This window comes from Ovis canadensis, chromosome 20 (assembly GCF_042477335.2).
Source record: "Ovis canadensis isolate MfBH-ARS-UI-01 breed Bighorn chromosome 20, ARS-UI_OviCan_v2, whole genome shotgun sequence".
NCBI classification, from domain to species: Eukaryota; Metazoa; Chordata; class Mammalia; order Artiodactyla; family Bovidae; genus Ovis; species Ovis canadensis.
In genome coordinates this window covers 64,494,824-64,521,410 of record NC_091264.1, presented here as the reverse complement: position 1 = coordinate 64,521,410, position 26,587 = coordinate 64,494,824, and the positions used below count along the sequence as shown (strand labels likewise).

Sequence of the window (26,587 nt, the reverse complement as noted above, 5' to 3'; positions counted from 1 at the left end):
TTTTTAAAGTTGCAGTTTTTAAATTTGCAAGTTGAAAATTCAGAAGTGGAATTTTGTGTCTCCTGTGCTGGGGACCATGATACCATCATGACTTTCTTACAGTCCTGGCCAAGGGTTTTGACGCTTGATAAAAAGCTGGCCCTCAGGCACGCCCCCCAGTGGTTAAAATGCTGCACTTTCAATGCAGGAGGCGCGGCTCTGTACCTGTTCGGGGAACGAAGATCCCCCATGCTGCGCAGCGCCACCAAAAAATAGGGGGAGAAAAACAAACAAAAACTTAAAAAACACTCCTAGCTTTCACCATGTGAAGCTGAAGTGACGTTGCTGAGTCGTGTCCAACTCTTTTCGATCCCATGGACCGTAGCCTACCAGTCTCCTCCATCCGTGGAATTTTCCAGGCAAAAGTACTGGAGTGGGCTGCCATTTTCTTCTCCAGGGGATCTTCCTGACCCAGGGATCAAACCCAGGTCTCCCACATTGCAGGTAGATGCTTTACCCTCAAAGCCACGCAGGAAGCCCAGTTTTTGCCGTGGCTTTTCCTGTTTCTGACCATTCGGCAGTGTCCAGCCAGTTCATGGAACAGACCAACTATGGTGAGCCTGGCTCAGTTGGAGCCTGGCCAGGATTACCTATAAAAGATTTCATTCTTTGCATTTTTGCCCAATTTCTGGGAGTAGTTCTTGGCACCTCCTGTCTTTCTTGGGGGTTGTGCCTTCAGGTGTGGGGGTTTAAGATCATTTAGTATGTCTGCTTTTGTTATTTCTTTAGTTATTTTTATTGAAGTGTAGGTAATTTGCAGTGTTGTATTAGTTTTAAAGGGCTTCCCAGATGGCACTGGTGGCAAAGAACCTGCAGAAGACGTGAGAGATTTGGGTTCCATCCCTGGGTTGGGAAGATCCCCTGGAGGAGGGAAAGGCAACCCACTCCAGTATTCTTGCCTGGAGGATCCCACGGGCAGAGGAGCCTACGTGTACATCAAAGCGATTCGGTCATACACACAACACACGCACACACCCACACACATGCATTCTTTTCTGAGATTCTTCTGCGTTCTGTCGAGAGGCCACTGCAAGCCACCGAGTGCAGGCCTCTGTGCCGCCGGTAGGCCCTCGTTCTTTGCCTGCTTGACCCTCCGTCTGCTTTTGGACTACGATGGAGAACGGCTTCGCTAGTAAAGCTGGAGCTGAGCATCTTTTGCTTGTTTCCTTTTGTCTCCTCGTGTTAGTCTAGGTTAATAGAGAAAGAGGTGGTCTAAGAAAATAAGCAGCAGCTGAGCTTCTTACCTGGGTTAATCTGGACATGTCCTCAGCCGTGGATGATGACGCTCTTTCCCTGGTTCTGCTTGGAGACCTCGCTGCTGTAGCCACACTCCCCGGGGCCAGGTAGGTCTGCAGAGCCTTAATTAGATTCACACAAGGTGCTCGGCTTCCACTGGGGGCCGGATGGGAACATACCACTGATGTGCGCACACTGGGTTCCCCTCCTGTAGGAAAGCACCCTGCCTTCCTTAGGTATCGTCCGTGTCTGGACAGGAAACAGGTTTCTGCCTAAAATCCCCCTCAGACTCGGGATATTTGTGAAAGGCGAACTTCCTCTGGGTGGGAGATGCGAGGCGCACACTCAGGGTTCCAGGCTTGAGCTCTGGGCCATTGTGACCCTCAGAACGCTCAGCAGCCAGAGGGCAGAAAAGAGGGCGCATGGTGCCTTCCTGGAGATGACGGGGAGCCTGGAGCGAGCCGCTGCCGGGGCCTCCCCCGCTCCGCTCTCCTTCCGCTCTTCTCCATAACCCAGAGGGTCATCATGGGGACAGCCAGGAACAGCCAAGTGGAGCTGAAACTGCCGCTCCTCGAGAAGCCTAAGACCCCGAAAAACTACAGCCACCCTGAGGTTCTCCGTCACACCTTTGAGACTCTGTCCAACCTTCACAAGCTGCTTCCCAATCATCTGATGGAGCTGCTCCACTCCTGCCAGAGTGAGGAGGACAAGAAACAATGTATGTGGGCGGAGGGCAGGCGCCAACTCTTTAGGAAGCCTGCAGTTTATCGCGGTACCCACGCCCCCTCTGTAGTCATGCGTTGGGTGTGTGCTAAGCCGCTTCAGTCACCTCTGACTCTGCGACCCTATGGACCATAGCCTGCCAGGCTCCTCTGTCCGTGGGATTCTCCAGCAAGAATGCTGGAGTGGGTTGCCGTGCCCTCCTGCAGGGGACCTTCCCAACCCGGGGATGGAGCCATCTCCTGCGTTGCAGGTGGGTTCTCTACCGCTAAGGCCACTGGGAAGCCCCTCTGGTCACGAGTGAGAACCTAGTCCTGCAGAGCAGGTATGGTTCACGCCTGAGACCTCGACCATGTCCATCCTTCGTGCTGTGGGGCCACGTGCTCAGAGCTCACGCGCGGGTCACCTACACACTGCCTTTCCCAGCGCCGCCTCCTGCTCTTTTGTGAATCGGGAAAGACGGGAAGGGGCCTAAATGACAAAGACCAGTGAATGTACAAGTTCGTTCCTAGATGTGGTTTTAAGCTTAGTGGGATAACCTCCCAGTTAAAGGTCAGGCTTTGAAGTTTACTCCTTGCTCTGTTTCCTGCCCCTCCTTCTTCCTTTTTTCAGGCTTGCACCGCCCTGGAGGAACACTGTTCTCCCCCAGGCCTTACAGGCTTTGCAGTGGGCAGTGGCTGCCCCTCCTGGATCAGTTAGGGAGGGTGATAACTGGACTGATTTGCAGAGTTGGGTGGAGCCTGCCTCCCGAGTTGTTCGAGCTCAGGTGAAGGGCAGAGGTAGATGGTAGCCACCGGCCCCCGGGGCCTTAGGGAGTGAAGTGGCAGCTGCCACACTGATGAAGACACAGGTCCTGGGTAGGGAGGCGGGTATCGCGGTGATGATTTTAGAACATAAGGCTGCTTTGGTGATTTGTCTTCTGGTGGTGGTGGCTTAGTTGCTAAGTCATGTCTGGCTCTTGTGACCCCATGAACAGAAGCCTGCCAGGCTCCTCTGTCCATGGGATTCTCCAGGCAAGAGTATTGGAGTGGGTTGCCATTTCCTTCTCCAGGGGATCTTCCCAAGCCAGGAACCGAACTGGGTCTCCTGCATTTTGTCTTCTGATTAATCCCTAATCCCTGTACAGTATTGTGAATCAATCCCGAGATCCAAAGATTACACAGCAATCAAGAAAAGTGTAAGGGCCTCGTAGAATAGACAGACATTATACGCTGGCAATTCACAAGATGAAATACAAACACTCTGGTTCAGACACTCTGGTAATCAAGGAAGTAACAGAAAACCAAGGAGGGGGTTTTCCCCTGTGGTCTTGTGGCTAAGACTCCAAGCTCCCAGGGCGGGGGGCCTGGGTTCAGCCCTTGGTCCGGGAACTCAATCCCACATGCCACAGCTGAGATTTTGCAGGCTGCAGTTAAAGATCCCGCTTGCAGCGACAAAGATTCAAGCTCTTCCGTGCTGCAACTGAGACTCAGTGCAGCCAAGGAAAGAAATATTTTTAAAAAGATAAATTGAGGAGATATTTTTAAGCCATCAGAGGGGTCAAATTTTGTAAGATCAGTAATGATAAACATGTGGGGAAATTAATACCCTCACAATTGATGGTATGTTCATTGCTTCAGGCTTTTTCGAAGGTAATCTGAAAGTCTTTGTCAAAGTTTAAAATGTATGTTGCTGGCTTACTGAATGAGCTCAGTAAAGAGTAAGCAGAGTGTCCTGGGACTGCCAGAATGGGGGGGTGGTTAAAGCAGCGAATGGATGGTCTCATGGCCTGGAGGCTGGAAGTCCAGAGCCAGAGTGTAGGCAGGCTCTGAGGCGGCTGGGAGAGGACCCTTCCTTGCCTCTTCCTGGTCTCTTGAGTTTGCTGGGAATCCTTGGTGCTCCTCAATTTACAGACACATCACTCGACTCTCTGCCTCCGTTGTCTCAGGAGCGTCTGCACATGTGACACCCGTCTTCTCCCTGTGCGCGTCTGTCTTCCTACAAGGAGCACCATACTGGATTAAGAACCTGCTCTGCTCCAGAAGAGGGCTTCCCCGGGCGGTGCTAGCAGTAAAGGACCTGCCTTCCAATCCAGGGGACGCAAGAGACTCGGGCTCAACCCCTGGAGTAGGAAATGGCAACCCGCTCCAGGATTCTCGCCTGCAGAATCCCCATGGACAGAGGAGCCTGGTGGGCTACAGTCCATGGGGTCGAACAGGGCTGTACACGACTGAGTGACTTAGCACACACACTGCCCCAGTATGACCTCATCTTAACTACATCTGCAGGTTATTTCCAAGTGAGGCCACATCCGGGGATGCTGGGGCTTAGGAGATGCTCCAGTCCCCAGCACTACAGCACCTTTGCCTAAAGAAATCCTCACGTGCCTAAAAGAATGCTTAGCATTTTCTTACATAGATAAGTTTGTTGTTCATAGTTGGGTATCTGGCGCCACTGGATGCTTTTCAGACCTTGTGGGCTTAGAACAAAACTGAGCCAACAGAAAAATCCGCAATACATCCTGTTAGATGCGCGTGTCCTTCAACTTAGCAATTCCACTTCTGCTTAGTCACCTGGAGAAATACTGGCCCACCCTGCACAGAGATGCAAGAACAAAGGTGTGTGTCGAAACACTTTATAAAGGTGAAAAGTTCTAAAAAGCCTATTAGCATTCAACAACAGGATGGTTAAACAGACACATTCATACTGTGAAATACTGTTAAAAAGAGTCGATATTAAAACATCTACAATACACACTGCAGAGTTTTAATAACAATGATTCCATTTTTGCCAAAAGAAGACTGTAAATTCATAGATGTAAATATGTACATGACTGTTTAGAAAAGGGTTCTAGAAGGAGACACAGCAAATTCGGGATGGTGGCAGGATAGCGGAGAACGGAAGAGGTTCCTTTGACTGTTGTTGACTTTGAACTAAAAGGCCCGCCCAGTATTTCTCCAGCAAAGATGGCTTTACTCGGTATCCACGGAGAAGTGCAAATCAGCAAACCACAAGGAAGTTACCACACGGCAAGGACAGGGGAATGCTTTTACGGAAGGTAAAGGAAGCTGCGAGGGAAACCACAGGAGCGAACAAACCGGGCGAGTCCTGCGGGAGAGGAGCGGGGCGGGTCTGTCTGCTTCCGATTTGGGCTCCGCTGTGGACACAGGGCTGAGCGCGCCCCCTGCTGGTCTCCCGGCTCAGGTTCATTGATTTTCGGCACTGTGTACACCGCTTCCCTGGAGAAGGCGATGGCAGCCCACTCCAGCTCTCTTGCCTGGAAACTCCCATGGACCGAGGAGCCCGGTAGGCTGCAGTCCATGAGGTCGCGAAGAGTCGGACACGACTGAGCGACTTCACTTTCACACATTGGAGAAGGAAATGGCAGCCCACTCCAGGGTTCTTGCCTGGAGGATCGCAGGGAGGGCGGAGCCTGGCGGGCTGCCGTCTGTGGGGTCTCACAGGGTCGGACACGACTGAAGCGACTCGGCAGCAGCAGCAGCAGACTGCCTCCCTGGTGGCTCAGACAGTCAAGAATCTGCCTGCAACTCGGGAGACCTGGGTTCCATCCCTGGGTTGGGAAGATCCCCTGGAGAAGGGAAAGGCTACCCACTCCAGTATTCTGGCCTGGAGACTCCCATGGACAGAGGAGCCTGCTGGGCTACAGTCCATGGGGTTGCAACGAGTCAGACACTACTGAGCGACTTTCACTCGCTATACTTAAGCTGTTAAATTTTATTTTAATGGAAGTCTTTCCATCCATCTTTAATTTTTGTAATTGAAATTCAGTTTTAAAATTGAAAATGGAGTGAGCGTTTATGTGAGGTTGGAGAAGTGGGTTTTGATTTCTCAATATTCCAGTTATATGTTGATTGTTTGTTCTCCTAGCCTTCCAGTGTCGACACAAATAGGTGTTGACACGCCTTTAGCAGTTGGTGGTGATCCTGCCATGTAGGCTTCGGTCCCCTGAATTATCAATAGATTTGAAATCCTGACAATCAAGCAAACCCTACGCTCTTGCTGTTGGGCGGAGGGAGCCTGAGGGAGGCTGGGCGGCCCAGCTGTGTGGTCATGGGGCTCAGGAACCGCCGTGAGAACCCTGGCCTTCGTCCGCAGGCGGGAGCCCCATACTCAGGCCTGCTCTTGAGTCACTTGGTGTGATTTTCTGGCCTCTAAGGATGAAGCTGATCACTGTCATTATACCATTTAGTTCACTTAGTCTGGATGAGGCAATGTTTCTGGGGGTCTCTACCAATTACCCTGCCTGGGAAAGACCTTCAGGGATCCAGCCGGTGGAATAATGGGGGCTGGATGAGCTCTGATCTAATTCCGAGTCTGATGCAGGGCCTCCCTGAATCTCTTGAGGCTCAGCTCCTCTTCCTGCCACAGCTGTGTGACAGCTTCTTCTCACCTGAATGGGTTGCAGAGATGCTCAGAGCACGGCCTGCAAACTGGCTTTTGCTTCTCAACGTGTTACCAGTTGGCAAAGAGATAAAAAGCCTGCCCTGCAAGGTAACTCAGCTCTGTCAGTAAATGACGTGCATTTTAACTGACTTCCCTTCTCCCTCCCTCTTTTCTTTGGAGGGGGAGAGATGGTTTTGATGAAGGAAGGAAGCGGTGTCCTGGAACACGTTCTGACACAAGTTCTGTCTCACGGCTGACGGGCAATCTGATTATGGGCCATCCGTGTGAAGCAGCGCGTGTGCCGTCGGGGCAGTGTGTGGTTACTATCACTGAAGGGCTTGCCCTTTGAGAATCACAGACAGATCACACCAGAGAGCCTCAGTGCCTGCCCTGTGCAATCCTTCACTCTCTGCTTGCTGGGCGTCTCTCAGACATCCAGGCCCAGGCTAAGGTCTAAATGCTGCTCACTGGTATTTTTGGAATGAAGAAATGGCAGAGCTAAGTAGCAACTAAATGGCACGAATAGCCGTTCTCAAACCAAGCAGAGATGGGAAGGAACACCGAGTTGCTCCAATGCTTGCTGCACCAGGGCCTCCCTGGGGCTCACGTGGTGAAGAGTCTGCCGGCTGGAGAAGGAAATGGCAACCCACTCCGGTACTCTTGCCTGAAGAAGCTCTTGGACAGAGGAGCCTGGCGGGCTACAGTCCACGGGGTCGCAGAGTTGGACAGGACTGAGCAACTGATGCACAAAATGGAGGAGACACTTGCTGGCGCGAGGGTACACTTATCTGTTCTCGCATCTCCTGCAGGAAGCAGGATGGGGCAGGCAGGATGGGTCCCCACCCCCACCCCCCTTCTGGAAGTCTTAGGGCCTCACTGCCTGCCACAGTTGGCCTCGGGCAAATAAAAGACAAAGTTGTTTACTGGCAAAAAAAAAAAAAAAAAATCTGCCTATAGTGCAGAAAACCTGGGTTCAATCCCTGGACTGAGGAGATTCCCTGGAGAAGGGAATGGCAACCCACTCCTGTATTCTTGCCTGGAGAATTCCACGGACGGAGGAGCCTGGCGGGCTACCGTCCAGGGGCAGGTGTCACAGAATTGGAGACGGCTGAGCGACTAGCACTAATTTATTCTATTACTAGGTGAGAATTCGGAATTCTCTGGCTTAGAAAGGATCTTGGAAAGACATCAGTTTCCAAGAGAGATTAATCTGACCCCCAAACCAAGCAGTATGCCCCTGTGGAGAAGGAAGCAAAGCAACAGCGCCAATCAAGGGTGGAAGAAATGCCGCCTGTGGAGCAAAGGCACAAGGGAGCCTCCGATGTCGACCATAGTTGTCAGGTAGGCGGCCAGCTTTGCCCCCGGCGGGCCTGTTTAGAGACGTTACAGGATGACCACGAACCCCTGATGCCTCAGCTAAAAAATGACTTGAAGTCGTCTCTGGCGTCTGTGGTTGAGTGTGAAAACAAGCTCTGCTCTGCATAAAACACAAGCTGCCTTTTCACCCTCCGCTGCACCCAGCGTCTATAGGCGTGCTCAGAGACGGAGCAGGCGTGTGGGATCCCCGTGGGCCGCCGCATTCCAGGTCGGGGAGTGGAGACCTAGCCGGGCTGGAGTGGGATTCTAGGGACCCAGCCACTGGGCTGCAGGGCTTTTGTGCTGCACAGGTCAGGAAGCACCAGCCCGCCCCAACACGGCCAGGGACCCAGGGTGCAACCCTGAGTGGCCGAGCCGTGCCTGTATTCCTAGTCCACCGGATGCCTTCTTTTTCACATAAGTGCTCACAGCTATACATTTTCCCACTCAGCACCAATTTTACTGTGCCTCGTAAGTTGTGTTTTTATTAGATTACAAGGACAGTGAAGGCAGCTTTCGGATGTGTTTTTTATAAGGGACCGTCTTAAATGAGAGTGAAGACGGGACAATAACATGAGGGAATAACCACTGATATGGAATATCATGTTCCTGGGAAACGGTCTAATTCTCCACATCTTTTCGGCAGATGGATGGTGGAACGAAACTAGATTCTAACTGACCCTCTGATGGTCCTGCTCCTTTCTGTCCATTCCTCCCTGTCAGATGGCTGAAAAAGAACATGCGACCCATCGAAGACCTTGCCTCCGTCACGCAGAGGTTGTCGGTGTTCGGGCCGATAGAGTCGGTGACTCTGTGTGGACGGCAGAGTGCCGTGGTGGTTTTCAAACACATGGTCTCGGCCTGCAACGCGGTGAGCGCGTTGCAGAGCAGGGCACCGGGCAGCCTGTTCCAGTGCGCCTGGCAGCAGCCGTTCATGTCGCGAGAGCTGACCCTGCCCCTGACCAAGGGCCCACAGAAGTTCCCCAAGCGCGTTTGACATCATTTGTTTTCCATCAAGGCTCCAGCACAATACAATCATAGCAACTGGTATTTAAGCACTGAAAGAAGGCACAGCAAGCTTTATTCGGCTCGGGGGCTGACAAGCGGGAGCAGCGGTACAACGCTTCCCTGGAGGCGCCCGGCTCCGCTGCCACGCGGCCGTCAGAGCTTCGACTTTCTGGACAGGAAGCTCGCGATGGCGTTCATGCACTCGTCCGACAGCCACCTCTCCCTCAGGACATTGCTTTCTTCTGCGTTGACCGCGTGCAACTTTTCTTTCTCCCTGTCTCTGATGATCTGCTTGGAAATTCTCATGGCCTGAAAAGTCAAAACCAACAGTTAGCTGACGAGGTATTCTAAGAGGAGTTAGGATCATTCTAGAATTCTGATGACTGTGTGGCTCTGTTGTTCCTTTGATCCTGTGACACCTTATAAGGAAGACAGGGCTTCTCGAGCGTTTGTGTGTGCACACATCACCTTGGCAGGTGTGGGGCGGGCCCTGTGACCGCACACTTCTGGCTCCAGGACTGCATTCTGAGCAGCGAGGATACGAGAGAGTCGCTTACCGGCGGGCACGTGTGGAAGTGCAAGCGTCCTCGAGGAGCTCACCTATCTATCTGCCTGCTCACCTGGGTTCGAGGCCAGAAGTCCCAGCAGTGGCGGCTGGTCAGCCTCCTCAAAGTCATGCCCAGGAAGAACTGCTCCTCTGTCTCCACAGCCCAGAAGTGGAACGGCCATTTGGTAAGTTTCGTAAAAAAGTCAGTATTTCTAATGTTATTACGGCTACTTTTAATATCAGATTTACATGTGCTCAGAGCCAGCGAAGGTGTCTTGTTTTTTTTAAATTGCCTATTTAAGGCAAACGGTTCTTGCAAGTAAAACAAACAAACGAAACAATCCCGAATACTAACATTTGGGGGGAGCTTCGAATATGCTTTCAGCCTGGCCCAGACTTCTTTCTGAAAAGTGCTGTCGGGAAAAACTTCGGTAACGAGTCCTTGGGCACATGCTTCCTGGGCCGTTAACTTTTTCCCAAAAAGGAGCATCTCTGCCGCCTGGAATGAAAAGCAAGGTTAGGACGTGACTTCAGTGAAGAAAGGCTCAGTAACTCAGAGTGAGCTCCTCTCAGCAGACACGCGGCCATTTCCTTCGGTCTTTGAGAGCGCCAGCATTTCTCATTAAGGGAGAAATTGATGACCCCACAGGCAATGCTGTGCAGGCTGTGTGCTGAGACCGTCAGGCTTTCGAGAAGGCTTGTGGAGTTCGCTGCTTCTGTTGTGTGTCTGTGTTGGGGAGGTAAGAGCTGGGATCTGGAGCAGAAATGCCAGATACTGGGTCTGTGACAAATGGCAGCTATGATTCCTTGTTTCGTACACAATAAACAATCACAACAACAAGAAATGGCAACTCATGGTCATAGAGAATGGCAGCCAGCTTTCAGAAACAGCAATGGTCAAAATCCCCTTCCCTGGAAATTCACACAGTGGATTACGCCCAGGGAGTCAGATGAGCTCTGATTAACTGCAGGAAGGTGGTGAAGACTAACGTTCAGGTCCTAACAAAACTGGGGTCACTGAGTGGGTATCTTTCTCTGTGTTCTTCAAAGACTGTTCCACAGCCAAATGCTCTAAGCCTTCGAGTTGGGTCTGCCCGACTTTTCGAGTTCAGATCTGTGTAACACTTCAGGGAATGTGTCGGAAGAAAGAGATTTAAAACGGGGATTCCTCAGTGGCCTAGTGGTTAGGATTCTGGGCTTTCTCTGTTGTGGCCCAGGTTCAATCCCTGCTCGGGAAGCTGAGATCCTGCAAGCCATGCGGCATGGCCAAAAAAAAAAAAAAACCTTTAAAAAATCCACGTTTTTTTCCCCATGGAAATCTGACAGCAACAGGCAAAGGCTCCATCCCCACTCCTCTCTCAGATCTCAGAGGATGTCTGCCAAGCCTCTCCCACCCCTGACGCCCCGCCCCCATCACGCTCCCCTTGGGGTCCTGCACAAAGACAGTGGGCACTGAGGCTTCCACCGACGTAAGGACAGGCCAGAGCAGCCACAGGCCCCTGGGTGCCCACCCTGCCCCGAGCAGGCTGGAGAGAAGGCTGGAGAGGCCAGGGCGGCCCTGGGCGCAGGGGCACCCAGCTCAGCGTGACCCGCTGTCTGCGGAGCAGCAGACCGAGTGCCAACCCCCTCCACGTGAGACCCTCCCCACAGCCCGGCTCCTCTCTTTAAAACCCTTGGATCTGCGGGGCAGACCATGTGCTTCTGTGCCGTCCCTATTATCTATTATCGAGGGAGTACGGGACGGCTTTTTGGAGTGGAGAGACTTATTCACGTTTATTTTTAAGGCTTCTGAGACCTACCTTGCTTGAGCCCATTATCTTGGGGAAAGTGTAAGAGGAACAGCCTTCCGGACTCTGGCCCAGGTGACTGAATGGGGTGTGAAAGGTTGCCTTTTTGGAGAGAAAAAGAGAAAAGAAAATCATCTTTTCACATGTGATTTCAAAAACATCGCCATCTGTTTGTGTCCTCCTTACAATGCTTAATTGAAGTACTTTATCGTGTCACAGGCAGACCTCACTCCATTGACCTTTTGCTTTACTGTGCTTCACAGACTCTGCTTTTTTCTTTTTTAAAAAAATAAATTGAAGGTTTGTGGCACCTTTGTATCAAGCAGGTCTATCCATGCCATTTTCCCAACAGTGCTATTTTCAAATTAAAATGTTTTTAAAACATTTAAAAATAGCTCATGGTTTTTCAGACACAATGCTATTTGCACTCTCAACAGACTACACTATAATGTAAACGTAACTTCTCAAAGCACCGGGAAATCAAAAAATTCCTTTGACTCACTTTATTGTGATATTTGCTTTATCCCGGTGGTCTTGAAGTGGACCCACAATATCTTCAAAGTGTGCCCATATACACACAAATTGACTCTCTGAACATACACAGTTGATGAGTTTTAAACAAATGTATAGTCATGTAGCCACTACCATAGTCAAGATATAGAATATTTCTATTGCCCGTAGTGGTAACGAACTTGCCGGCAGGAGGCATAAGAGGCAGAGGCCCGATCCCTGGGTGGGGAAGATCCCCTGGAAAAGGGCATGGCACCGACTCCAGTGTTCTTGGCTGGAGAATCCCGTGGACAGAGGAGCCTGGTGAGCTCCGTGAGGTCGCAGGGTCAGACTGAGCACACAGCCTCGGGTTCCTCGTGCCCTTCCACAGTAAGCCTGTTCCTCTCATGCCTGAGCCACCACCGATCCGGCTCTGTTCCTACAGTTTTGCCCTTTCTCAAATGTGTATAAATGGAATCATGCATCCTGTACCCTCTCCTCCTTTTTCAGGCCTCTGTCCTTAGCAGAAGGCTCCTGGGTCTCCACGTTGCTGTCTCATGTACCAGGATTTTGCTCCTTCTTCTTTCTGAGCGGTACTGCATCCGATGGGTGTGTCAGGAGCCATCTATCCACTCACCAGTTGAAGCCATGGTGGCATTTCCAGTATTCTAGATATTGTAAGCTTATGATGAATGTCTATTTTCAACTCTCTTGGGTAAATACCCAGGCATGCAATTGCTGGGCTGTGTGGTAAATGTGTGGTTTAACTAAGAAGTTGCCAGACTATTTTCAGAGAGGCCGCACCATTTAACACCACCACCAGCAGTGTAAGTCCCAAATGCGCCAAGTCCTCCCTAAACCTCGTCATCAGCATCAGCCTTTTCAGAGTGTTGCCCACTCTCATAGGGGTGTCCTGGTGTCTTGGTGTGGTTTTAATCCCTTGGTGGCTCAGCGGTGAAGAATCCACCTACAATGTGGGAGACCTGGGTTCGACCCGTGGGTCAGGAAGATCCCCTGGAGATGGAAAAGGCAACCCACTCCAGTATTCTTGCCTGGGAAATCCCATGGACACAGGAGCCTGGCGGGCTACAGTCCATGGGGTCACAAAAGCATCACACATGACCGAGCAAGTAAACAATAATGACTAATGATGCTGAGCATCTTTTCACGTGTTTATCAGCTATTTAGTGCCCTCTTGGGTGAAGTAATTTGCAATACTTTGCCCACTATTTTTAAGTTGGCTTGGTTATCTTTTTATTATTGAGCTGTAAGAGTTCTTTACATGTTCTGTTTACAAATCCTTTTCTTAATGGTGTCTTTCTCATATTTTCAAGAGCCAGTTATACTTTCTTTTCTGTGAGCCGTATTATTCCTCTCCAGCTTGCGTTTCTATATTACGTTGTTGATCCATCACTTTACTAATTCATTTTAAAAACTGTACTAGCAAGGTTGGCCTCTATTGCTGTTTTCTCAATTGTCTTGATTTTGCCCCAGAGGTTTTTGATTGGCTTTAAATACCCAAAACTACTTTAATATTGGTTATTTAGGCTACAGAGTCAGTCAGTTATTCGACTACAATAACTGTGTTTTCCGTGTTTTCCTAGATGTCAGAAATATTTTTGTGTTTCTTGATGAATGAAAAGTTCTTAGGAAATTAACTTATAATTTGACAATTCTGTAAACAGCATATTTAGACTTCATTTTCCATAATCCAGACATGGCTGAGGTTTTTTTCAATGAATACTGTTAGAAGATAAAAACATATGATGTGCAACACATACAAGTCAAAATAATAAAAGTATAAAGAAAACAGATATTAAGGTCACCTGCCTTCTCTTTTGACCCCAAAAGAAAGCCTTTTGGAGAAAATGTGCTGAGAAGGAAGGAACATAATCAGGAAACAAAGAAGGAGCCAACCCTGGAAAGCGCCACAAACAGGTACACGGAAAGCGAAAGATCTGCGGCGTGTAACTCACTTATAAACATGATTATAAGCAACACTGAGCTAACTGTCAGGAATAAGAGCAATAGAGGCAGAGACGGTTAGATACGGCGTCAGGCTGCCTGGTGACCCTGGAGCTTCTTGAACTCTGTGCCACGGTTTTCTCATCTGTGAAATGGGGATGAGGGCCCCTGCCTCACGGGGCCGTTACTATGGGCACTTACTGAATACGTGTAATGGGCGTCAGCAGAGTGTCTCCTGTGGACTGACCACTCAGTTATCTAGTATTGTTATGACTTCCACCTTTTCATGAGCTCAAAGGGGAAATGTGCTGTTTGCTGATGGAGACACCAATAGACAGGCATGACCTACTGTCCATAATAAAGAATTGGTTATATGGGTTAAATGTTAACCCACGTTTAATATGGTATACATTCAAGAAGCCAGGAATGAACAGATCCTATAAAATCAATTCCTCTCCACAGCTTCTTTCTTCTGTGTCTTTCTCTGATTTGAAATTGAATCCTGGTTTAATTCAGTTGGGTGAACTCTCAGCGGTGGTCACTATTTGTCAAATATCTTACTGTGGGCCCAATCTGTCAGCATATATAATACACACACATTTCCCTCTGATTTCAATTTTAATTTAAGTTGTATCATAAGATGGAGTCCTGGGAATCTTTAAAAAGATGATGCCCGTGACAGTCACCTGGAATCTAGTGGGAGAGTAAGATGCAAATATGACACTATTTGGCTTTCAAGTCCTACAGAAAGAGACCGCCAAGTTCAGGTCAGGAACTTCTGCTCTCACCCTGCTCAAAGCAGGTCAACTGATGGGTCATTTAACACACAGAATGGGACTGAAGACTGTGAATTTCTGCCTTTGGGCAGAAAGTTCTACCTACAAAGGTTAGGTAGCCAAGTGTCTAGAATTGCACTTGCTATTTTTACGGGGAAATTATTAATAAGTATTAGATCTGACAATATGCCCAATCAGATTGAAAGGAATCCAGTCAAAGATGGAGCAAGGAGTAAAGGACCCTTATAAATGGCCCTGTTACTGGAGAAGGTACCTCCAACAAAACCAGGAATCTCTTCAGCGGCAAAACCCAACTGTTCCCTGCAAGGATACGTGTACGTCAGCAAATTTCATTGCCACAAAAGCAAGAGTCACTCTAAGACTCTGATAACCCTAAGAGGTGGTTATTAGTTCTATAGGAGAAGTTCTAGGGTCAAAGTGCTAAGATAAATGTTTATCACATCTTTGTTTATAAGGAAACAAACTAGACATGCTAGGGTTCCAGTGTCAGGGACTGGTTAAATTAGGTAAGCTAAATAACCCAAATGTTAGCACTGCTTATCTCTGAGTGGGGAGAGGAGTGATTTTATTTTTTAAAAATGTTTAGCATTTATCTACCTGGCCACAGCAGGTTTAGTGGTGGCATGCAGGCTCTGCACTGTGGCACGAGGGGTCTTTAGCTGTGGCATGCAAACTCTTGCTTGGCACGTGGGGTCCAGTTCCCTGACCAAGGGTGGACCTGGGCCCCCTGCATTGGGAGTGTAGGGTCTTCGCCACTGGACCACTAGGGAAGTCCCAAGGAGTGATTTTTAAATCAGTTGTTTTCCTTGTACTTCTCCATATTTTCCAAATTTTTATTTTCTGCTATGACATACATTACTACTACAGTAGGAACTGAAGTGCAAATCTATGTAATTCAATGGTGAGCACGAGGCAGTAACTTCTCTGAGCTTCGGTTTTCTTATCTGCTAAGGGGGGAGTGAAAGTAGATGCCGCCCGAAAGTCCTTTCTCAGTCTAGATTTCTAGACTCCAGGGTTCACTCACATTGAAAAAAAATGATCAGATAACTCACTTGCATAACCTTCAAAGCTGCTCTGTTTTTTTTCACCCGTGCTTTCAAGTCTGAAGGTCTCCCAACTATTTTAGAGCAAAGTTGAATGAGTCTTGCATCAAAGGCTGAGAGTAAACAGAACCAAAGGGGCTGGGACGATGCTGGAGACAACACTGGTGTTTAGGAAAACTCAGGTTAATAGTGAAGGAAGACTGAAGCACGTCAAAGAAGACTAATTCTTTGGGGAAAATGTAACTTTCATCCCTTCTAACCCCGACCGCATGCCCTCTGTTTACTATCGGCAACGCCAAAGCAGCCTTTGGAGGAGCGTGTCTTCACCAGCCTGACATCACTCGCTTCTGCCGGCGGACTTACCCGGTCGGTCGCGTACACGACATCAAACAGCCCGAGGATGGTGACGGAGATCCCCACGGCCGGACCGTTGACCACGGCCACCAGAGGCTTCGGGAAGTCTATGAAACAGTTGACGAAATCCCTGCAGACACGGCAACAGACAAGCGTGTTGAGCTGTTTGCAACAGCTTCACCGAGGTACAAGCGGGGCCGGGGTCCGGAACGCGCTTCTCTGGGGGGAGCTGGGGACGTTTCCACCTCCGGGCGCCTCCCTGGCCTGCAGCCTGCGATTCACCCAGGCCCCGTCTGCAGGACACTGGAGGGGTGCCTGCAGGGGCCCCGCGGCCGGCCTCAGTTCAGATCCTGCGTCCTGGGCCTTCCGTCAGGGCCGTGAGCCAGCGGCCACCTCGGAGTCGGCACGGGCCGCGGGGTGCCGGCGTGCTGGGCAGCAGGGTGCTGGGCAGCAGGGCCCGTCTCCAGCCCCCTGCGCGCAGCGGCCCGGCAGCGAGGCGCCCCCAGCCCGGGAGACGGCGCTCGGCTCCTCCGCCTCGGTGCGGCGGCGGCGGTGCTGTCGCCAAGTCGTGAGCGCCACGGCCTCGACGCGGAGACCCGAGCGCGCGCCGGGAGCGGGCGGCCGGGCCCTGGGCGGCTCCGTGCGGAGCGCCCAGGGGAACGGGAGTCACCGCGAGGAGCCAGACGCCCTTCCTGACGGCGGCCGGACAAGCACAGCCGACCGCAGGGAGCCCGGGTCTCTCCTTCCCGCAAGCTCAGACCCTGATGAACGGGCGAGCGCCCGGGGCAGCCGGCGCCTCACCGCAGGAGGACCGCGCTGCTCCGGGCCATCTCCTCCGGGCCGCCGGCCGGCAGGTTCGTGAAGTTGGTCAGGTCGTTCCCGCTGCAGAAGTAGTCCCCGCTGCCTGCGAACACAAGCACGGCGCCACTCCCGCGCCCGCGCCGCGCTCGGCGAGGGCACCGAGAGCCCGCGGCGCGCCCGCCCCCGCTGACCGGCGGCCGCTGCGTTAAGCACACGCGGACGAACCAACGCGGCCGCAGCGGGGCTCGGGGAGGGGCTTTGCCGAGGCGGGGACAAGGGCACTGAGGCCTGCAGGGCAGACTGGGGAGGGGGGACAGGGGCGGGAACAGGGCGGGGTGTTCTCCGTAGCTGACAGCGCGTGTGAGGCTCTGGGGCGGGGCACCCGGCGCTCGATGGGCCCAGAGAGGCACCATCACAAATGGATGCGTTCAGCCTGCTCTTCTCGGTCCAAGACAGGTAAGTTAGAAGGGAAAGCAGAATTTAGGGAATCTACATGACATGAATTAGAAAGGCAAGTTTAATCGACATAATTATAACTCTACACCTTAACAATCTAGAGTGAATTTACTTTTAATTCTTAAAATTTTAAAATTTAAACATTTATTGTTATTACTTGACCAGGCTGTGTGGCCTATGGGATCTTAGTTTCCCTGACCACGGATTGAATCTGTGTGCCTGGCATTGGGACCAGGGAGGGAGTGGACCACCAAGGATGTCCCTGAAGTTACTTTTTAAGTGTTTCTGGATGATATAAAAAAAAAATTAGTCATTTTTTTGCTTCTTAATCTTCAAGGTAGATATTTCAATATACATCTAGTATACATGAAATTTTAACAGATTCTAAAAAAAAAATCAGAAAAACTGATCATCTCTGATTATAAGCTAGGAATTGATAACAGAACTGCAAAACAAACAAAAATCCTTTCTGAAAACGGAAGGACCTATTATTACAATGCTTAGATGAAAAGAATAGGAAACCAAAGCGAAGGGTATATAGAAAATAACTAAGGAACAAGCATGTGAGCTAAGTCATGTCTGACTCTCTGTGACTCGTTGGACTGTAGCCCACTAGGCTCCTCTGTCTCTGGAGAGTCTCCAGGCAGGAATACTGGAGTGAGTTGCCATGCCCTCCTGGAGGGGATCTTCCTAATCCAGAGGTCGAACCGGTATCTCTTATGTCTCCTGCACTGGCAGGCAGGTTCTTTACCACTAGCGCCACCTGGGAAGCCCAGAGAATAAGCACTATTTCTCAGCACTTAATCTTTCGGTTTTCTTACTTGTAAAATACTAGTAATAATAGGGCCTAATCTCATAGAGTTATTGCAAGAAAGCTTAGAAGAGTTACAAATTAAGAAAGCCACCAAACAAATTAAAATGCTTAGCCCAGTGCTCAGCAAATATAAAGTATGATACACTTGTTGGCCGTTATGACCAGTTATTGTGAAACTCAGCAGTTTCACTTCTACAACAAGGATATCTTTGCACATTTACTGAAAGATGGATGTCTGAGGATATTCCTTGCAGCATGATTTTAATAGCAAAAGAATAAGTACAATCCACCTGTTCACTGACAGAGGAATGATGACATAAATTATGGGGTCCTGAAACTTTCATACTTCACAGTCCTGCAGAGGAAAACTTAGATGTGCAGGTGCTGACTGAGAACAAATTTTCAGGACATGCAGTTAGGACAGAAAGGTGGGTGTAGTATGTGTGTGTTATGTGCGTCGTCTTCTGTTTATAAAATGAGGGGCAGGGAGAACCACACACACACACAGGCAGTTTCTAGAAGGCTCAAGAAAAGCTGAGCTATCTTTAGGATGCAGGACTGGGGTTTCTAGCTTAGTTATTTGCCATTTTATAGTCTTTGGATTTTTAAGAAACGATGTGCCTGCATTGTACATTTAGTTTAAAAAATGTTCACTAAAAAGTCAGAACCTGTTCTCCTCCCGTACCCAGCCAGTGCTGCCTCTGGACTGTTCCTGGTGCCTTCCTTCTTCTAGGCATACAGTGGGATGCCAGAGCATCTTCATGCCTTCCCTGCTTCACCCTTTCTCATTAGCTGTTAGGTATCTTTCTCCTCACCTCTCTCTCACTCTCTCTTTTTCAATATATATAATATTATATATTTTACAAATTTCAATGAGAATTAAAATCACTCCTGGGAATTCCCTGGTGGTCCAGTGGTTAGGACTCTGTACTTTCACTGCCAAGGACCAGAGTTTAGTCCCTGATTGGGGAACTAAGATCCCACAAGCTGCGTGATGCAGCCAAAAAAGATAAATAAAATAAGATGACCCCTGCTTCTGCCAAGCCAGTACACACAGCAGGAGCTCCCACTCCCCAAGTGCCTGTGTGAGCCCTGCCCTGCACTGCCTCATGTCACCATCTTGACCACTCTGCGGGGTTACGAAGACACTGTCTTCTCCATTTAGGAAGCAGAATTCACCCACAAGTGGTAAGAAGTGAAGCTGGGGTTTAAACTCAAGTTGATCTGAGTCCAGAACCTCAGCCTTCACCGCTACATACATGCAAAGCCCCTACCAAGTTCAATCATCAAGTTCTCATCAGCCCAGGCCCACCAGCATCCGTGCTTTCCAATTATTCTCACAGTGCTGGTATAACTGCTAATGTTTTATTTCTTAAACGTTTTTCTAGATGGTTAGTCTCTGCAGTTGCACTTTTTAATGCTTTTGTAAAACACGGCCTACAGGGCGTCCTGTCATGTGGTTTATTATGGTCATTTAGGGGATTTAGAATGTTGGGGAGATTCCTGTGTCAAAGTATGTGAACATTTTACGGATTGTCAAATGCTGTCTTTTTAAAAGGTCCTAACGCTTTTTAAAGCCATTTATGCTGCTGTCAGCTAGGGGAATTCACTCTACCGTGACCTTGTCAAAATTCAGTACAGTATAAAATTTTGCTAATTCAGACGAGCATTAATATAAAATGGTATCTCATCGTTTTTATTTGTGTTCTTGCTTATTACTCTGGTTGCATTTTCCTTGTTTCTTTGATGCCAAGACTTTCTCATACAAACTGTCTATTCATTTTACTTACCAGTTTATCTAACAGGTTTAGCGCTTTTCTTACCAAATTGTACCTGCTTTTTACATGATAAAGATATCAGTCCCATGTCTTCCCATATTGTTTATGTATTTAAGAATTAGGGTATCTCAGCACTAGAAAGATGATAGAGCTTATTTATTCAATTCCCTTTCTAGGAGAAAATCCTCCCCTGCCCCCAAACAGAAATCCAATTAAGAAATCCAAGGAAATGTCTTACCTGTTAAAACAGTTATGGGTGACTCATCCTTGCTTGCAGCCTGAAGTGCAGCTATGATGTCATGATACATCTGCGTGAAAGAGGGAAGACGAGGAAAGGAGAAAACTGAAAATGATCATCCCCACCCAGTGGGTCCTCTCCACGTCGGTCTGCAAGCCCGCTCTTTGCAAAGTGCCAAACGCTTGCCTGGGCTGTATTTACAGAACCAAAAAGGATGCTGATACTCTACCGTTTTCGAGTGAAACAGACGAGACAAGACAAGCAGGATGGACTCCCGGGCAGATGGTGTTACCTGAGTGGTGAGAGCATTTTTTTTGGTTGGACGGTTCAGCCTGATGGTGGTGATGCCGTCTCCGGAGGTCACCACCAGGCTATCGCTTTCCGGTTGCTTCCTGTCTGCTGCAGGGGCCTCTGGGCTGGGGGACTCAGAGGAAGCACTCAGCTTGGACACCAAGTCCACGTAGTTCTGTCGGGCAGCTTCCTAAAGAGAGATGGTGATTTCAGCCCAGTTAATGAACAAGCATTTTGAGACACTTCCTGTCCTAATAAGTACACCTGGCAATGAAGGTCCTGGTTGGATATAGGGACCTCTATCCCCAGAAGGCTCATCTTTATGTCTTAATAGGGAGAAACACCCACCTCCCTTAGGAGCACAGTAAGTGAAATAAAAGCAGGGTGGGAGTCCATGTACCTTGGACAGACTGCCAAGAGCATTCCATGCATCCCATTTGGTCTTATTGATAAAGTCCAGCATACCTGGTTTGGGCACGTTACAAGGTCCTTCAGTGGCCTATGAAAGGAGAGGGGCAATTACTGGTCAAAGGCACATGCAAACTGGACCTTAAACAGCTGAGATCCAAAAAACGCACACTGGCGTGATGGTGCCTTCCCCTCCCAGGTAGCTTCACAAGGCAGAGACTGGTCTGAACTTTCCTCTCCCTTGCCCTCTCTTTGATGCTGCCGCTAAAAATGTACAAACAGGAGAAAAAAAGACTGGAGAGCCAAACTATGCTATTATGGGTTATCAGTCCCTCAAGTTGTAACTGCCTGCGTATGAACATAAGGCAAGATCAGGGTTTGGGGAAATGCTTTCAAAAAACTAATCGTTCGTTAGGTTTGCATTGATGGTTCAAGCAAACAATCTTTAAAGGAAACTAGCCTACAAACATTTAGAAAACATGGTATATCCTGAAAGCTCATTCAAAGGTACCACTCCCCACCAATTCCTCCCAAATCTATGGTGGTGGATGTCCGGTAAGTGAGCAACAGAGTTGCCCCTGGAGGGGGGCGGGGGTGGGGGTGGGCACCAGAGCCACCGGCCCTTAAGACACTTAATTGAAGGACATGCAGCTGGAGGGGGTAAGTGCAGTGAGTGTTTTGAGATTAAAAAATATATATGCACTATTCTTTCCAGAAATGGCAACTTAGAACTCCATTTACTAACCGTGCTTTTAATTTTCATAATATAACTGGCTAAAAGAGAGAAGAAGAGAGAGGCTCTGAAAGACAAAGACGGTAAAGGAGGCTAAGATGGTCCGAAGAAAAAGACTGATTTCTCAAGAGTTAGCCATCGGGGATGCTAGAGGCAACACGGGCGTAAGACTGCCCCCCACTTCTGACACATGGGTGTGAGACCAGGGGCTCCTGGAAGTGCTGACTCGGGGCAGTGACGGCTCACAGGACACACTCTCCTCCTCTCGGTTACCAGTCATTGCAGGCGGGGTGGGGAAGAAAAGTGCGGGCGTGAGTGTGCCCCGCCCGCACCGGCCACTGCAGAGTGAGGACCGTGTGCCCTCCCAGTCTCCGAACTGGCGTGTGACGCACACACAGAGTCCCGCTCGCCAGGGAAGCTCATCCAGGCCTCCTCGGTGTTCAGAGTTTTCCCTGCGGCTCCGCCACTTCTGAGTGACTCTCTGTAGCTGCAGCCTCTGCTCCAAACCCCACTGTCACTACCTGGGGCGGCCAGTCCCCTCTAAATCCCATCCTTAGACTCTCCAGGCAAACAAAGACTCGGTCTATCATGCTTGGCATTTCAAGGGCTTGGAAATTACCTCCCAGAAGCCAGGGGCGAGGGTCAGACCCCTGCAGGGCAAGGTTAATCCTTTAACACACACACTAGTACCGAAGTAAGAGGGGCTCACAGGGGTCACAGGGAGAGACAGAGAGGACACAGGAGCCCAGAGGGTCTGACTTTCTGGATAGTTTTCAGACACTGTAACTGAAACCTCAAGTTTTGAAATGTTTTTATAAAGATTTTCAAATACATGTAAGAGTAGAATATTATAATGAACTCCCAATATTCAGCCCCCAAATTCAATTAACTCTCATTTTTGCTATATTTGCTTCAACCATCCTTTTCTTTTCCGTTTTGCTTAATTTTTTTAGAGAATGGCAAACACCACACCATTTTTCACTCCATGTACTTTGTATGCACTCCTAAAAAAAATCAATTTTTCTTATATAACCATGATGCTATTAAGAACAGTTCGGCAGCCCACCAGGCTCCCCCATCCCTGGGATTCTCCAGGCAAGAACACTGGAGTGGGTTGCCATTTCCTTCTCCAATGCATGAAAGTGAAAAGTAAAAGTGAAGTCGCTCAGTTGTGTCCGACTCCTAGTGACCCCATGGACTGCAGCCCACCAGGCTCCCCTGTCCGTGGGATTTTCCAGGCAAGAGTACTGGAGTGGGGTGTCATCGCCTTCCAGGTGTCATCTAATACTCAATCCCTATTCAAATTTCCCCAGCTGTCTCAAGGCCACTCTGATGGCTGGCTGTTGCTTGCTGTTTTGGTTGTTGCATCTTTGAAGTCTCTTTGACTCCGCAGTGATCCTAAGGAGTGACTATTTGCCTTAACAGCGCTCTGAAATCTTATCTAATAAACTCTCAGGCATACAGTCTTCAGAGGAAAGGCAGCAATGCACCTACACACTCAGGCTGCCTTCTCAGAGCAACAGACAGCGTGTCTATCTGAGGACCCATGTGCTCAAGATGCTTCTCTCTCAAACACCCGTGGCGCTTACCTGCTTGTAGAGTGCGTAGAGTTTCAGCTTCACCTCATTGCCCGGATCCTCCTTCAGGAGCTTCAACTGGCTCACCGCGTTGTTAAAGTCCTTCTGGCTGGTTTGCATGGCGGGGCCACCCACGTGCAGCCCAAGGGCTGGGACCTGCAGGGGGCTGCAAACCGGCACGCGGGTTCCTAACTGTTTCCAATTCCTCCACGCCAAAACGCTACATTTCTCCAGTGATATTTTCCTCGCACTTGCCCTAGCCACCTGGCTGAGAATGGTTAGTGGTTTCCAAACCGGTCCCTAGATAAGAAATCCAGAGAAGAGCTAACTTCGGTAAGGAAGGCCCTCAGAGATAAAAGCAGCCAGAAGCCAGGGAGCCCAGAGGCAGGAAGTAAATGAGAGGCCTGGGAGGAGGCAGGGGGGCAGGAGCGCTGGGCAGGGTCTGAGGGCTGCCAAGCCTCTTGCGCAACTGAAGTTGTTTTAACCCACTTGATGATGGCAAAGAGCAAAAAAAATGTTCTTTTTAGAAGCAAAGCTGTTTTATGAGGGACCTCCCTGGTGGTTCCATGGCTAAGATGCTGTGCTCCCAATGGAGGGAGCCTGGGTCTGATCCCTCGTCAGGGAACTAGATCCCACACGGTGCAAGACCTGGTACAGCTGGAAACGAGCAAACAAAACCGGTGAAGCAACTACGGGGAAGGGACATTCAGACTGTGAATGCCCAGAGTTTGTGGGGATGATCTGAGTTTCAGCCTGGGTAAAGCTCCCCTCTGCTGATCTAAATAACTCTCCAAGACCTCGGGGGCACTAGTTCCTGCCATGGTGAAGGGGACTCTTCTCAGTAGTGGTAAAAGCTAAACGGGGGCACCATGGAATCCGCCTGTCTGGCCACCCCAGCAAACTGCTCCAGCATTGAGACACTTATTTTGAGGCTGGCAACTGGACATTATCTCTTGGAAAAGTGAAAGTTGCTCAGTCATGTCTGACTCTTTGCGACTCCTCAGGCCACAATACTGAAGTGGGTAGCCTTTCCCTTCTCCAGGGGGTCTTCCCAACCCACGGACTGAACCCAGGTCTTCTGCATTGTAGGTAGATTATTTTACCAGATGAGCGAGCCACAGGGGAAGCCCAGCTCTTGGATGGCAAAGTCAAAACTCTTTCCTGGCTTATTAAGAGACACTATCCTGTATACTTCTGGCTTGTGAAATGATTATACTTCCCACCAGGAACCCGTGTCAAATAGAACACTCGACAAGACAGTCTCAACCTCTGAGCATAACGGCAACCCACTCCAGTATTCCTGCCCAGAGAATCCCACAGACAGAGGAGCCTAGAGGTGTTCTATTTGACACGGGTTCCTGGCGGGAAGCATAATCATTTCACAAGCCAGAAGTATACAGGATAGTGTCTCTTAATAAGCCAGGAGAGAGTTTTGACTTTGCCATCCAAGAGCTGGGCTTCCCCTGTGGCTCTGCACCCCACAGACAAAACGAGGATAACGAGGATACCGAGGCCGCGGGGGTAAAGCACGCGGGAAGAGCGTAGCGTCCCAAGGTCCGGAAACCGCGTCTGCAGCTGAACCTGCGTCCCTCTGGAACCAAGTTTCCTGACCAACTTCGTGAGTCGTCCTGCGCAAAATCCTGTCCCCTCTCTCGTCCCCTCTGACCTCAATCTGGGCAAACCGCTAAGAAACCAGTCAGACGACTAAACCCACTGCTGCCAATACTATCGTTCCTGCATTAAAACTGCCGTTCTAAACAGCCCCCAAACATGCAAACTCAGGCTGTTTCTCCAGAGCAGGATAAGCCCACAGACCTCCAAGCCACGGACCACCTGGCCAGAGTCATAAACCAGAGACATCCAGTGATTACTCTCACCACTTCAATAATCAACTTCAGCTTCTCTGCTCTTCCCCCTCCTACCCCCCCAAAAAAACCTCAGGGGGTTTCTGTGGCCGCTTCTCCCACTCCCTTGGGGTTCTGCAATGAATCCTTTGCCGCCAGCTCCTGCTGCTGGAACTTGGTCTTCTGCTCCAACGGCACAAGAAGAGCCTTTCGTTCTATGATGTAGTCACTGATTAACAAAGTATAAACTTTAATCAGGTCAATGCCTAACTCTGCTCAGCAAACATGTGCATCCCAGCACACACAGATAACAGGAGGGGAGAAGAAAGGTAGGTTTTCAGAAGGAAAACTGGTTGGTGTTGCAGATAGCTCTTCTTTCCTAAGAGAGGTGGAGGACCTACCTGGGGGAATCTACTTGGCCTGGACGCTAGGCTGTGAAGCACCCTGAGCAGACACGCTCAGTCCTCACCTCCAGAAGTCTAAAGAGCCAGCAGCAGAGTGGGGACAGCAAGCGTGGCCAGGTTAAGTCCTTTTTAAGCACACACTGTAAGCAGAGGGAAGGGAAAAGCATCACAGCACAGCAGTGAGGTCACAAACAAACAATGGATGTTCACAGCAAAGACTCTCATCCAAGTTACAAATAATCCCCAAACATAACAAATGTATCACCTCCTCTGCAATAATGTAATTTTCAAAGAGTGAGCCCAAACTTTGAATTAATGCCTTTCAGTAAAATTAGCCTTCTGGTTTTACATTAGGCTTCCCTGGTGCCTCAGTGGTAAAGAATCTGCCTGCAATGCAGGAGACCCAGGTTTGATCCCTGGGTCGGGAAGATCCCCTGGAGGAGGAAATGACAAACCACTTCAGTATTCTTGCCTGGAGAATCCAAGGACAGAGGAGCCTGGAGGGCTATAATCCATTGGGTCACAAAAGACTTAGCGACTAAAGGACACGTTTTATATTAACTGAATCATTCCCCCCCTCCCCCAAAAAAGGAAAAACTCTGAATCCTACACGAATCTGGCAGCTGGCAAGTTTCAAGTAGAAAACGAACAAAAAATTTGAAATGTCAATAAAGGCCGAAATGTGCTCCCCCCCCCCCAAATGCGATACAAACGTATTTACTTTAAAATCGAGTTTTAAAAACAATTACAAAGCACGACCGTTTAATACATAAACCGGGAACGTGCCTCTCCACGGAGGCGGCTGGCGCGCCGTGCGGTCTCCCCGTCGCCTGTGAGCCCCGGGTCCGGCCTCACGTGGGCCGCCGCGCGCCCCGCCAGAAGTCACCCGGAGGATGTCCTCCGCGAAGCACCCGGGTCACCCCCCGGACTGCGGGGCGGTCCTCTGGAAGGCCCGACTCGGCAGGCCGCGCCCAAGTCTCCCCACCCGCCCGGGGCGGCGTCTCCGAGCCCGGCAGCGGCCGGCGGAGGGGGACCAGGCTTGGCGGGCCAGACCTCCTTCGGGCCCCGCGGACGGCGAGCGCGAGGCGGCCGCCTGATGTCACGCTCCCCGGCCAGCCCGCGTGGCCCGCAGGGGCAGGAGGAGGAGACAGGCAGCGAGCTCCCGCAAGGACGCGGCGTCCAAGTGCGGCCCTGGGCCCGGCTCAGCACGTACCTGCGGAGAAACCCGGAGTACCAGCACCTGGCGAGCCGGCCGGCGAACCCCGCCATGGCCGCCCGAGGACAAGGGCGGAACTGCCTGGCGGGGCCCCGGGCCTGACACCATAGGTAGAAGCGAGGACCGTGGGCGGGGCCGGGGCTCGGGGGCGGGGCCTGGCCGGGCCGGGGCCTCATGCCATAGGTAGAAGCGGGGGCCGTGGGCGGGGCCGGGGACGGAGCCTGACGCCATAGGTAGAAGTAGATGCAGGGGGCGGGGCGGGGGCGGAGACGGGGGCCGGGGCGGGGCTTGACGCGATGCAGT

The 26,587-nt window shown here is 50.2% G+C and overlaps 2 protein-coding genes across 9 annotated transcripts; one reads left to right on the top strand and one right to left on the bottom strand.

Moving 5' to 3' along the window:
- The first annotated feature begins 1,800 nt into the window (after positions 1-1,800).
- LOC138425192 (testis expressed protein 56-like) lies at positions 1,801-8,731 on the top strand. Its single transcript, XM_069562781.1, has 3 exons — positions 1,801-1,993; positions 2,608-2,689; positions 8,458-8,731. Exons 1-3 carry the CDS (start codon positions 1,801-1,803, stop codon positions 8,729-8,731), a joined length of 549 nt encoding a protein of 182 aa, XP_069418882.1.
- A 53-nt stretch (positions 8,732-8,784) lies between these two features.
- Positions 8,785-26,428, bottom strand: ECI2 (enoyl-CoA delta isomerase 2). Of its 8 annotated transcripts, none has more exons than XM_069562988.1 (11): positions 26,282-26,428; positions 25,066-25,208; positions 22,833-22,986; positions 20,503-20,601; positions 20,104-20,292; positions 19,812-19,881; positions 16,526-16,628; positions 15,734-15,854; positions 11,089-11,178; positions 9,645-9,788; positions 8,785-9,051 (listed from the first exon to the last, which is right to left on the bottom strand). In XM_069562988.1, the coding sequence occupies exons 3-11, from the start codon at positions 22,938-22,940 to the stop codon at positions 8,896-8,898; spliced, it is 1,080 nt and encodes a 359-aa protein (XP_069419089.1). In that variant the 5' UTR covers positions 22,941-22,986; positions 25,066-25,208; positions 26,282-26,428; the 3' UTR covers positions 8,785-8,895. The 8 variants fall into 8 exon arrangements, with proteins under 8 accessions (XP_069419089.1, XP_069419091.1, XP_069419090.1 ...); XM_069562990.1 differs by having other exon boundaries at positions 25,134-25,208; positions 26,282-26,415; XM_069562989.1 differs by having other exon boundaries at positions 25,855-26,332.
- Between the last annotated feature and the right edge of the window lie 159 nt (positions 26,429-26,587).

Coding starts and splice junctions, on each gene's coding strand:
- LOC138425192 (XM_069562781.1), top strand. CDS start 1,801: ATGGGGACAGCCAGGAACAGCCAAGTGGAGCTGAAACTGCCGCTCCTC. Junction 1,994..2,607: donor TGAGGAGGACAAGAAACAAT/GTATGTGGGCGG, acceptor TCCTTTTTTCAG/GCTTGCACCGCCCTGGAGGA. Junction 2,690..8,457: donor TGGCTGCCCCTCCTGGATCA/GTTAGGGAGGGT, acceptor CCTCCCTGTCAG/ATGGCTGAAAAAGAACATGC.
- ECI2 (XM_069562984.1), bottom strand. CDS start 26,337: ATGGCGGGGTTCGCCGGCCGGCTCGCCAGGTGCTGGTACTCCGGGTTT. Junction 16,629..19,811: donor ACCCATAACTGTTTTAACAG/GTAAGACATTTC, acceptor TTGTGTTCGCAG/GCAGCGGGGACTACTTCTGC. Junction 11,179..15,733: donor TCGTGTACGCGACCGACCGG/GTAAGTCCGCCG, acceptor CTCTCCAAAAAG/GCAACCTTTCACACCCCATT.